Source organism: Lepidochelys olivacea (assembly GCF_965140295.1).
Source record: "Lepidochelys olivacea isolate rLepOli2 genome assembly, chromosome: 7".
NCBI lineage: Eukaryota > Metazoa > Chordata > Testudines > Cheloniidae > Lepidochelys > Lepidochelys olivacea.
This window is the reverse complement of record NC_140417.1, coordinates 11,344,579-11,357,591: the sequence shown is the minus strand read 5'-3', so window position 1 is coordinate 11,357,591 and position 13,013 is coordinate 11,344,579. Positions and strand designations below refer to the sequence as shown.

General features: G+C 39.8%; 1 protein-coding gene across 1 annotated transcript in view; it reads left to right on the top strand.

Annotated features, from left to right (window-relative positions):
- The window catches only part of SHQ1 (SHQ1, H/ACA ribonucleoprotein assembly factor), a 109,678-nt gene that overhangs the window by 30,408 nt on the left and 66,257 nt on the right, over positions 1 to 13,013 (top strand). The window contains exon 8 of the mRNA XM_084634420.1: positions 12,696 to 12,850. Coding sequence (XP_084490546.1) covers positions 12,696 to 12,850 — 155 coding nt within the window. The remainder of the gene's footprint in view (positions 1 to 12,695; positions 12,851 to 13,013) is intronic.

The window sequence follows — 13,013 nt, the reverse complement described above, 5'->3', positions numbered from 1 at the left end:
TTGATGTACTTGTGGCAAGGAGGTCCTGTGCTAGAATAGGGATATGTGTGCCATCTATTGTCCCACTGCAGTTCCTGAACCCCGTTGCTGCAAAACCACCCGCTATGTCCTGCATATTGCCCAGAGTCAAACTCCTTCGTAGCAGGACATGAGTAATGGCCCTGCACGTTTGCATCACAGCAACTCCGCCCCCCCCAGTGGATTTCCCAACTCCGAATTGTTTTCCTGACTGATCGTTAGCAATCTGGTGTTGCCAGCTTCCACACAGAAATCTCCACTTGCCCTCCACAGCCAGTTCAGTTCTCATTTTGATGTTGCTGTGCCGGAGGGCTGGGGCGAGCTCCAGACACAGTTCCAGGAATGTGGCCTTGTGCATCCGAAAGTTCTGTAGCCACTGTTTGTCATTCCATACCCGCATAATGATGCGGTCCCACCAGTCAGTGCTTGTTTCTTGGGCCCAGAACTGGCGCTTCATTGTTTGCAGCTGCTCTTTGATGGCCAACAACAACCTTGAATTGTTTCTTTTCATGGTGCACAGCAAGCCAGCCTGCAAAGAATTTTCATATTCCTTGTGGCTCTGGAAATGCTGCAGGATCAGGTACTCTTTGTTCACAACACTCATCACAGTAGTGCAGAGCTGTGTAGGATCCATGCTTCTTGCAGAGATGGCGGACACAAGGGATTGTAGAGCTTTTCAAAAGAGGTGTTCAACATTCTGGGATGCAGATAAAATTATGGGATGGAGAAAACTGCATCATGGGACATTGAAACCATATTCCCAGTTACCCCGTGCAACTCGTTTGCTCCCGTGAGGCATTCCAAAACCTTCCCAAAACAGCCTGTGCTAGATAGTAGTGAGGTGCACAGTGGGATAGCTACCCACACTGCACTGCTCTTTGCATTGATGCAAGCACTGCTAGTTGGAGATGCGCACTGCTGAAACAAGGAGCATAATGTGGACATGCAAAAGCAATTTAATGACTGCGGCCGCTGTATGTCGATGTAACTTAGGCTGACTTAATTTTCTAGTATAGACTTGTCCTATATCTCATCACTACTCCCCTTGCTCAGCCCCCCTCCCACCTGTGTTTGTGGATAACCTGTGCTCTCAAGGGTTCGGCAGTACTGGAAGGAACTTGGCAGCTGGTTGGCCAATGGCAGGACATTGCTGGGAGAATGGATGAAAACGGACATAATTGAAAAGTATATTGCGTTTGTAAAAAAGAAGATCTTTTAATGAACAAAGGTTTGTAAAATGCTGTGTAAGCTAGTAGAAGTTCATGGGAAGATGATATAAGTCAGTATGATATTTAATTTACTTTCCTATTGAAAATGTTGAACTAAAAAGCAGCTGAATTTTTGTTGTTACTACTGCTTTTACTAATTTGTCGAGAATTTTTTTTAATGATAAATAGTTTCTTAGAATAAACATTTGATTACTTTTGTTTTTGACTGGGAGGAGTAAGTACAAATGCAGATATCTTTTTGCATGGTATTATAATTAACTGAAGATTTTATTTGTTTATTGCTCTTACTTTCCTCCTTGCTTATTTTCCCTTGTTTTGTTTTTTACCTTTTCAGTTCTCTTAATATCTCATTATCAGTTTTTTTTGGATCTGCTAGTCTCATTAGCATTTAATGCCGTTAGCTGTTTTCTATTCTTACCTTGAATCTACTTTTAATTAACCTTTTCTGTCTCTTCCTTCAGCTTTTATGTACACTGTATATTTTGTCTTCCTCTAATTTGCTGTTTCATTTGTCCTAAGTGGTTTTTTTCTTTTTTGTCCCTTATATTTTTATTGTTTATTGCAATCATTGCATCTCCAGTTCATTGTTTTCTTCCTGATTTTTCTTCTCAGCTTGAATGGCAGTCATCAGGCTATTAAGATCACTGAAAAACTGCTTTTGCTGCACAATGCTTGGGATGCCAGTGGAAACATTAGAGCAGGGGTGGCCAGCCTGTGGCTCCGGAGCCACATACGGCTCTTCAGAAGTTAATATGTGGCTCCTTGTACAGGCACCGACTTTCCAATGTGCTGGGGGGTGCTCACTGCTCAAACCCTGGCTCTGTCCCCACTCCACTCCTTATTGCCCCCTCCCCTGAGCCTGCCATGGCCTTGCTGCCTCTCCCACCCTCCCTGAGCCTCCTGCACACCATGAAACAGCTAATTGAGAGGGATGGAGAGGCACTGGTTGGTGGGGCTGCTTTTGGGTGGGAGGCGCTTGAAGCGGGGGCGGGGGAGCTAATGTGGGGCTGCTGACGTATTACTGTGGCTCTTTGGCAATGTACGTTGGTAAATTCTGGCTCCTTCTCAGGCTCAGGTTGGCACCCCTACATTAGAGACTAGACTTCATCTTCATTGTGTTTGTGTCAAAAGTATCATTTCAGGGATCGGCACCTTTTTCTTAAACTGACAGTCTCAGATTTTTGTTCATGCTTACAATGTCTAAGGCAAGTCAAATAATCCTTAAAAAAAAAAAAAAAAAGCCTACCTAATTACATAGCCATTCCCATGACGGGGAAACTTTTGAAAGGCTCCCTTTCTTGCTGCTAAGGTTCACATTAGAGTCTTGCTTCTATAGAATCCAGATGAAAGGCTTTACATTTTGTAACGGTCACATTCAGCTTAGTTAAAAGTTCATTTTTACTTTATTTCAAAATGCTCAACAGTAAAACTCCTTTTTAGGCAATACAAAAGTCTTCAAAGACTCAGGCTGACACATATATTTAATATAGCATTTACATGCTCCAGGGGTCACTTGTTTTATTTACAGTAATCCATCATGCTTACCAGTGACTAGTCTGTCTGATTTTTTTTAAAGAACAGCAACAATTTTTCTTTTTAAAGACTGAACCTTTCCATAAGCCTGTAAATTTCCAAAAAAATATAGCTTGTTCACCTGCACATCTACCAATGTGATATATACTAGCATGTGCCAGCAATGCCCCTCTGCCATGTACATTGGCCAAACCGGACAGTCTCTACGCAAAAGAATAAGTGGACAGAAACCAGATATCAAGAATCATAACATTCAAAAACCAGTAGGAGAGCACTTCAATCTCCCTGGACACTCAATTACAGACTTCAAAGTCACCGTTCTTCAACAAAAAAAAAAAATTAAAAAACAGACTCCAACAAGAAACTGCAGAACTGGAATTAATTTGCAAACTGGACACCATCAAATTAGGCCAGAATGAAGACTGGGAGTGGCTGGGTCACTACAGAAAAATAATTTTCCCTCTGTTGATACTCTCATCTTCTTGTCAACTGCTGGGAATGGGGCACATCCACCTTGATTGAATTGGCCTCGTTAGCACGACAAAAAATAATTTTCCTTCTGTTGATATTCACACCTTCTTGTCAGCTGTTGGGAATGGGCTACATCCACCCTAACTGAATAGGCCTCGTTAGCACTGACCCCCCACTTGGTAAGGCAACTACCATCTTTTCATGTGCTGTATATTTATACCTGCTTACTGTATTTTCCACTCCATGCATCTGGTGAAGTGGGTTATAGCCCACGAAAGCTTATGCCCAAATAAATTTGTTAGTCTCTAAGGTGCCACAAGGGCTCCAAATAAATACAGTTACTTGGAGTTTCACAGGTTGACAATGTTGTGGCTATCTTACTGCCTTCTGAAGTCTTCCTTGGATTCACTGCATAGGTGACATTAGTGGCACTGATTTGCCCTTCAGCAAATACTTTTCATATGGTGAAAAATTATGATTTATGTACCACCAAAAATTTGCTAGGCTCTTTGCTAATATATTTGAAAAGCAAGCTCCTTCTCCTGAAATATTACAGTCTAAAAAGGTGACACAAACATAAAGGAGAAGAAAGGATTATATCTTTTTTGATATATCTTATAGAGAATTACAGGTTTGTTTTTCATGGACCGTGGAAAAATAGTTTTGGGGAGGGCTTGTGGAAGAGAGAAGTTGAGATTCATGGAGGACTCTCCCATGTAATGGCTGCATGGGAGAAGGTGTAGAAATGCTTGTGGGAGAGAGGACAAAGGAAGTAGGGAGAGAGATGGAATTGGTAGGAAACAGGAGAGTGATGAATATTCAGGAATGGGAGGTAGGCATTAGCAGAAACTTGAAATTGAGAACATGGAGTTTGAAATGGATGTGGAGGCATTCAAGGGACTGTAAAGAAGGTGATGTGTTTGGAGCGATGGACAAGGCAGGTGAGTTTGACAGCAGCAAAGATGTTTAACTCAATGCACTTTGTATTTTTTAGGTTTCCAATACGGTATACTGTTGAATATTCGGAGGGCAGAGACTCTTTCTTATTGTCTGTTGTACAGCATCTAGCTCTTTTGGATCCTGAGTGGAGTGTCTGAGTACAGTTGAAATCACAATAATAATAATAATAATACATATTGCTGTATAATATCACAGAAGTAGACCCATTTTACAACTGTGTAGACTGACACCAAGAAGGTTAAGGAGTTTGCTCAGTGTCATAAAGTCATTGGCAACACTGGAAGTAGAATTTACAGTGAAACACTCTGACTGTTTGATAGTTATTCGCTCCCTTTAAAGGATGTTAAACCATACTGACTCTAATATTAAGAAGCAATTTGAAACACAGTCATATATGTTCCTGACAATGTGCAGCCACTCCAAAAAAAAAAACAACCCCAAAACCAAACCTTATCTGTGCAGACCTATGTCATTGCTGGTTCCACTACATGTTACCATTGAAGAAACGGTATTTTTTTTTTTTAAAAAAAAATTAGTTTAATTTAAACAGCTCTTTTTTAAGGAAATGATCAAGTTGCTCTATAATAGGTGTCTGATAATCTCTTGTAATATGTGTCTTGTTCTGAGTTTGCCATGATAACCTTTATTTTTGTTCTGTCTCTTACATTTTGAGCTTGTGAAAAATGCTCATGTAGTTAAACTGTGGCGATAAGACATCATCTGGGCACTGACTAATGTATAAAATATTTTAAATCAAGTTTAAGAATTTGTGTATGTAGAACACAGTAGGTGATAGCTGATGCTACTTTGCAGGAGACTAACCTTAAATACTATGAAAATATTGTTTGACAAAACACATTGATAACACAGAAGCGTGTGTAGCACACATTTAAAGAGGCAGAAGATGTAGTTATGCATTTATTCTGCTAAACTATGCAGAATTTTTTAAAAAGTAGAAAAATAATATGAATAACTAGATAGGTGTTTTCGTATGTTAATGAGCAGTCTCAGGCTTGGGTAATTTATAATTCAAAGTCCTTGATAAATGGAAAGATCTTTATTTGTCAACTAGAAGAAATATATTTCCTCTGGGGAGAGATTTTATTAAGGACACCTGGCACTTTGTATCAGCTAAATTAATGAATGTCTCACCACTTTATCCTTGGGGAATTGTTGCAAATCTTCTTTGCCAACCTCTAGTGAGCTTAAATTTTCTCTGTATATATTAGTTCCAGTTGAATATATGTTATAAGATACACTCTTGTCCTCTTCAAAACATATACCTCTTCATATATTTCTGTCATTCATGCCCTCTCACTGTTATGGCTTGGGGAGCTTGATCACCTTTTTGCATGGTTTATGTTGCTTTTCACATTAACAGTAAGAGATGTAGTATTCGTTGCACACGCACACTTCCCTCCTAAAATCCAGATTTCAGATATAGACTCCAATTAATTTTTATTAGTGGCAAACTTTTTAAAAAGTCAGTTAACATTTGCCATTTGTTTGTTACTTTTTCCACTGAGATAGCTAGGAACACGAGGTTTGGATTATTTCTTGTCCCTGATCATGTCTAACCTTGTGGCCAGTAAGCATGTGAATTATTTTCCACTACTAGGGAAACAAACCTGAGTTTGCTTGTAATTTGTGATTCCTCACTCTACAACTGGCCTGTAACGAGGATATAATAGCTATTGCTACTGACACGTAAGGGGGCATCCTTTGTTTGTTCAATTAGTGGAGACCTATGATTTTTGGAGAAGGAGGTTCGAGCTAGTATTCTCCATAGTGTGTGTGTTACATTTGATGGCTCACCATGGTGTGTGTACAGCTGTGCAACTATAGGAGTATAGGAATTACCGGGGTAGACCAGAGCCAACCTGTGGTCCATCTAATCCAGTTACCTCTGTATGACAGTGGGCAGTGCCAGATGCTTCTGAGGGATTATTTAGCTTCTCTGACACATCATTCTCCTTAATAGCTCTCTTATTGCCAGGTAGCAATCTTCTGTAGATTTTCAGACTCTGATATTGTGATGCTCTGATTGTGCATAGGAATCAACCAGATCTGCTGCTTCCTGTTCAGAACCCAGGAATTTATCCCAAATGGCTTCTCTGATCTCCTTAGGGCATATACTCAGGAAATCGTCTTGTTCAAAAGGTCAAATAAATGGTCATAATTCTCAGTCCCTTTGCCCATTTTCTCATGGAATCACATATCTTATATTCATATTCTCTGTGACTCATCATTCTAAACCTTACTGTATACATTTTTGGGCAAATTGAAATATTTGCAATACAGCCCTTTACAATTCACTCTATATCGAAGCTTGTTTAGTTTCCATTTAATTAAATACACTTAATGCTTTACCGAAGAGCTTTGCTGCTAGCAGGGAGACTTCCGTGTCTTCTGGAATTTTATGTAATTCACACAGTCTCTTCAAAGTAGTGAAATATTCTTTAATACAATGTATCTGTTTGTGTACAGGGCTCAGTGCGTCCCAAATGGGTGTTTTTTGGGGAAGATCGATTACTGCTTGAGGATTTTATGTTTTTAGTTCCCATATACTGAGTTCATGTTGGCATTGCTTCCCTTTCTCTTCTTGCTGTAGTTTGATCTGAAAGGTTTCCAGTTGCAATTTTTCTCTCTCCAGCTATATCCATCCTGGGCTCCATTATAAGCTGGAGGGTCTGTTTCCTCCCATCACTGTAGGCTGTGGAACTGCAGATATGCTTTGGAGAGCCGGGTGCACTCCATGGAGCCTGTCAGAAGCACTCCATGGAGCCGTCCAACCTTTTACCTGCAGAGAAGATGCAGAGGTCTGCACAGAACTCTTCTAATTTATTTCTTGTGTATTTGGCATACGTTTCTTTGTTCATACTGCCCTTGCTGCTGTTCTGTTTACCTAATGCTTTCCTTTGTTCTATTTCATTTATCCAAAATAAACAGAAAACAACAAACTGTAACCTTATCTTATTGTTCCCAGCCTTTTCACTCTGAATCACTTAAAAATTTAATTTACCAGTGCTTGAAGTGTGAACTTCAGTCAACCAGCAAGCAGCATGTAAATCCTACAATTGACTGTGTCACTGATATGCTCCTCAGGAGAGTCCAGAACCATAAGCCATCTCTTACCCTTCCGCCTTAGCAAGAATGAGCTTTGCTGAAGATTAGACTGTATCAGCTTCCTCCCACACCAGTCTGTCCGCTTCATCAGCAAACATCTCGAGACTTTGCCAGTCTTAACCTTGACTTGCAGGTAGTACTCGGTGAACCAGTTCCTGAGTTCCCCAGAGATATCTCTCTGTAAGTGTCCAATCTCTCTCACTTTTTAGAGACTAAAACTTAATTTTATGAAGTTACAATTTTTGCCAAAGTGATTTTCTTTCTTGCATTAAATTACTAGCATCTCTAACCCTCCAGGCCAGAGGATCCAATGTTCACAGAATCAGAGGGTGCCGTCCCTTTTGTTCCGTAAGTGACAGATAACTAGAATGTCTTTTTTTCTCCCCTTATATTTCCCAGAGTCCGTTGTCTCTGCCTACAGAGCCAGGAAGACTTCCTGGAGAGTGTGTACTCTGTCCCCCAGTATGCCCACAGAGCTGTTTCCACTGACACTTATCTGCTTGAATACTTTGTTTACCTTTTATGTAAATGTACTTTCATTGTCCTCTGCCTGTAATCAAGCCAGTCAGACAGGTAAATCCACATTGCGTTGTCTAGGGCAGGCTTGACTTATGCCCTGTCTCCAAAACACATTTTAAGAACATATTTCCAACACATATACATAACTCTTTATGCACAACCCATACATTAATCACGCAATAATATTCATGACCAATGTGTCACCAGCTTTCATAAAAGACCTTATTCGATACACTTTTGTAGTACAATACTATTGTATATAATCAGTTGATTCAGTTGCTTATTCTTTGGGGTTGAGACCCTATGGTCTCCCCCGTGTGTCTGGACCCTGATTGTCACAGATATACTTAACCAAAGACTTGAAAAGGTAAGATTTGTTGTTTGCCTTTAGGATATATCTACACAGTTTGTAGCAGACTGCAGCAACAAGTGTCCGAGTCCAGGATCATAGACTCGGACTTGGGTTACCACGCTAACAATAGCTAGATGTTACAGCTCAGGCTCTGAATCCTAAGGAGGGGGTGGGTTTGCAGCTTGGGCTGGAGCTTGTACTCCCACGTCTTCATAGCTGTTGTAAGTGTAGTAGCTCGAGTCTGTTGACCAAGGCTCTGAGACTTGCTGCTGCAGGCCATGTAGACATATCCTTAGATTCCCTGTTACACTTTCAGCTTTTCTGTCTTCCATTTTGACATAGTTTGTGCTCTTTTATGTTGGCCTCGATAGGGTGGAATTTCCATTTATACATGATTCTGCAATAGATCTCAGAATAGCCTCTTACTGAGGTTTCTCTATTGGAAGCTAGTTGAAATTTAAAAGTGACTTGTTTTCCAATTTGATATTACTGTAAGTGCGGACACCCTGATGCGACAGCTTCGGATATCACAGTAGAGCCCACCCTAGCATAGCAAAATGCAAATGTTTTCATGGTATGTTCTTTCAGAAATCAATTTATTTCAAATGTATTAAAACGTTGCACATGGCGGCTTATAGATAAGTTAGTGTAAATGAACCAGATAATTCACTGAAAAAGTCAATAAGAGATTCCAAAACTTACAAAAGATCTCTTTGTAAGTTTTGGAATCTAAATATAAGGAATAGATGCTAAATCATTCTGTACTGATGGAGAATAAGGGTTGAATTACCATCATTCTTGCTAAATTATCATTTCTCACTAAACCATGGCAACAGAAAGAGATCAACTTTTTCAAGACATAACAAAAGCTTGAATTTCTGGGAATTTGGAACTAAGTTGGCTTCATTCCTCAGAAATGTTTAGTTCACAAAGAAGTTTGCAAAGAGCTAAAATCAAAGCATGTAATGCTTATGAAGTAGATGAGACATTGAAGATTTTCAAAAAGAAGCATGTACAATTTTTTTTCCATTTGCAGTCTGATGCTTTAAGAGAGTGTGTGTGTATGTATGTGCTGGAGCCTTTGGTGTCCATTATGTTTGTAACATTTTATGGTATGTTTGGATAAACTCTTGTGCCAAGATCCTGGGATAAAGAAGACTGCACTTCTTATGGAGAAGATTGTAACCATTAGGATGTGGATTGTATAAAAACTGTGAGCAATATTCCAGTGTAAACACACATTTCCTGGATTTACTGGAATTGTTGGAAGAATGTGACATGGTTGTGTTAAAGAGAAGGGGTTTATGCATAAAAGAGAAATTTGTTTACGTGATATAACTATGAGAAATACTCTAATAATTCTAAGGAAATGTACTTAATATTTTCTACGTAAGGTAACTGAAGAAAAGACAGTGTGCTAAACAACACACTGCCACACCACGAGCAACACCACCACTCAAACACTGACATAAAGTTTCTTGATAGTCTTAATGAAAATTTTTAGATCAGGTTCCTTGGCTTCTTAATTTGACTTAAAAGAGATTTCTTGTTGACGTAGCCTGAGGTTTGCACAAGGATCATTTCTGGTCAGTCATCCTATCTCTTCTGTAGTTTAAGGATAATTCCAGGGTCCTTTTGCATTGCATTTAAGCAGTGATCAGAAACATTACCTTTGGGTTCCTTTAAAAAACAAGTCTTGTGAGAGAGCAGAAATGAGCAGAAAATTTTGACTTGTATTATTTTATATGTGGGACTAATTTTCTACGTGTACACTAGAGATTGTGCCACTACAGTCAATTTTGGATTCAGATAGAAATTTTTCCCTGGAAAATCTAACAGCAAAAATCTTTTACTGATGTGTTGAATGGCTAACATAATATATCAAGTACTACATTATCTAGGGATTCATCTATCTGCAGGACCCAGATGTGTTCTTAGTGTTCTGCTCCCGACAGCTAATCAAAACACATGATTTTTACTTGACACTTTAAGAATGCCAGTAGGGCAGTAAATGCGGTTATTCATATCTGTTCTTGGAATAAACCTGAACAGAGGATATGTTGTATTTATTCATATTTATAAAAGTGCCTGTAACAGTGCACTAGTTGCAGAACAATAATTCTATATACAGTCAAAACTCAGTTAAAATGGTCATAAAAGGACCTCCCAACCCATTGAAATAGGCTTCTCCTGGTCCTTGCAACACAGATTGGCTTCTCTTCCTGCATTGTGGAAAAGTATGGGAAAATAGCATATTACTGAAGATAATCAAATCTGAGTGGTGTCAGAGCAAAGGCGGAAGTCGGTTCCAACATTCCAGACAGCACCTTGCCACCAGAACATTTTTTGTTTAAACTTAATGGCTGTAAGCTTGAGCATCTCAGAAAGTGGCAACTGCAACATTAATACATAAGGAATAATGTGACTCCTCAAATAGCTGAGACTGAAACAATTTAGTTCTTTAGAACTCAAAATCAACAGCTAAAATGGCAGACCATGCAAATCAGGACGCATGAGTGTAATGTATTCCCTACTGATAATATAGTAAGCAGGCAGCCTCTTAGTATGCTTAGAAAGTAGGCAGACTCATTCTCTACCAGCTACAAATTCTAAATGGATTTACAGTACAGCCTCATGTGAAGCACATTGGTGTAATCCAGCCTTAAACTGTAAAGAGACAGTTGGCCCTGGTGATGTCTGTATACGAAAGAAAAGGCCGTGACCTCCTTGACAAGTACAAGTGATGGAAAGAGAGCTTGGTAGTTGCTACTACGTGACATCTGAAAGCAGCTGGGGAACCAAAAAGGCACTCAAATTGTGAACCTGAGTCGCAGATGGCAGGCTTGCTCCCTCGTTTAAAGGCGCTAATACAACTGTGGTCAGTTTTGGGGTACTTCTTGTAGTACGTAATAACTTCAGTTTTCCTGCATGCTTACTATTAATTAACTCCAATAACTCAGTCTCTACCACCTAGCCCTTATCTAATTCCAGTCTCCGTGGGCTCTGGATCTGGGTTAATTTTTCAGTTGTATCAGATGTCTCCAGTGATTTGAAGAGAGAGCAAGGTGTTGACAGCATGCGGAAGGCAGGTATACCATGCCTTCCCATTAAACCCTCCTCACGGCCCCCATAGGGAACAGGAAGAGAGAAAATAGAACCCTGTGTCAGAAAATCCTTGGCTCAGAAGGGCAATTGCCCAGTCCTCTTTTCTGGGTAATGTAAAAAAGAAAGGAGAATAGCTGTTCTAGAGCCAATCCCAGTCTGTTCCTGTGAAGGTTTGAGACATTCAGAGCATCAGTATCAAAAGCAACCAACAGAAAAAAATTAGCATGAACACTGGGGGGTGACAGGCTGAATGAATGGCGAAATGGACTTCAGTGGGGACAGGATTTCACTCTTGATCTTCATTCAGCACTGGGAGGCGATTGTCAGCCAATACAACCAGCACAGCTTCTAAACCTTATCCAAGTCTAAAAATCAAACTTGACGGAGTTCAGAGAGACAGAATTACTCTTGTTTTCATTCTTTCTCTTATCATTTCTTTATCCTGCCACTGCTCTGGGAATGCTAATATCTAGGTTCCTTGGTAAGAACTTCAGAAATGTTCAGTCACTGTCTTTGGCCCTGATTTTGCATAAAACTCTGTACAGGATACCCCTGCAACCTCACTGAGCCCTGGCATTTTCAGAATGGTTCTAACATGGGTACATGGGTCTGCCTAAGCAGAGTAACTTGCATTATCGGGGCACTGGCAATCCTAAAAGCCTATGCACTTGTCTACATGGGGAGAAAGCTCACAGTAACAGGTGTGCACTAGTTACTCCACACTAACTCCCTGTGTGGGCACTTCAGTGTCCACTGACAGAGCCTTTGTGCTCACTAGCTTAATGCACTTCGGAAGAGTATTAAGCTAAACCACCTGAGGGCACTCTTAGTGCACAGTAAGAGTGTCCACAGAGGGAGTTAGTGCGGAGTAGCTACTATTGTACTTTAAATTCACACCCTGGCTTACTGCACATTAAACTTCCCTGTGTAGTTAAACCCTAAGTCGAGTTAATACGTGTTCAGTAAAAGATTGATAATAATCAAAGTAAGAATGACTTAGGCTTTTTGTCTCAGAGATATGTAATGTTGTAATGGGCAACTCCCTTACCACTTCAAAAGTTATTTTTCCGCCCTTGGTATCCTGCTGTTTAAACTCGTTAGTCTGACCTCACACTTGGTAAAGCAACCCCCCATCCTTTCATGTATTTATACCTGCTCCTGTATTTTCACTCCATGCATCCAATGAAGTGGGTTCTAGCCCACAAAAGCTTATGCCCAAATAAATTTGTTAGTCTCTAAGGTGCTATGAGGACTCCTTGTTGTTTTTGCTTTAAATATGTGATTGTTAACCAATTTGCTTTCATGGGATTGTGGAAGAAGTATATCTCTTTGTAAAAGGAACATTTTGGTTTTTAATTTGTAACCTGTTTTACTTTTTTTAGTCTCCTGGTCAGAAGAAGAGAGAGAGCAGCTGAGAAAATTCACAAATAAATCTTACCTGCTAGATAAAAGAACCCGTCATCAAGTGTATTTCAGTTTAATTGATATCCTTCTGGCATACTGCTATGAAATTTGTATTACTGAAGGAGACAAAAATGTAAGTTTTTTTTTCCTTCATGAAACTTCAGAAGTGGCTCAGCAGCCAGTCTACAAGACATTGCATTGTCTCCCACAAGGCATAGCTTTTAAAGTGCACTTTGTTCCAGAATTTAAAAAGTGAGGACTGAATGTTAAATTTCTAGAGTAGCCTAATGGACAGC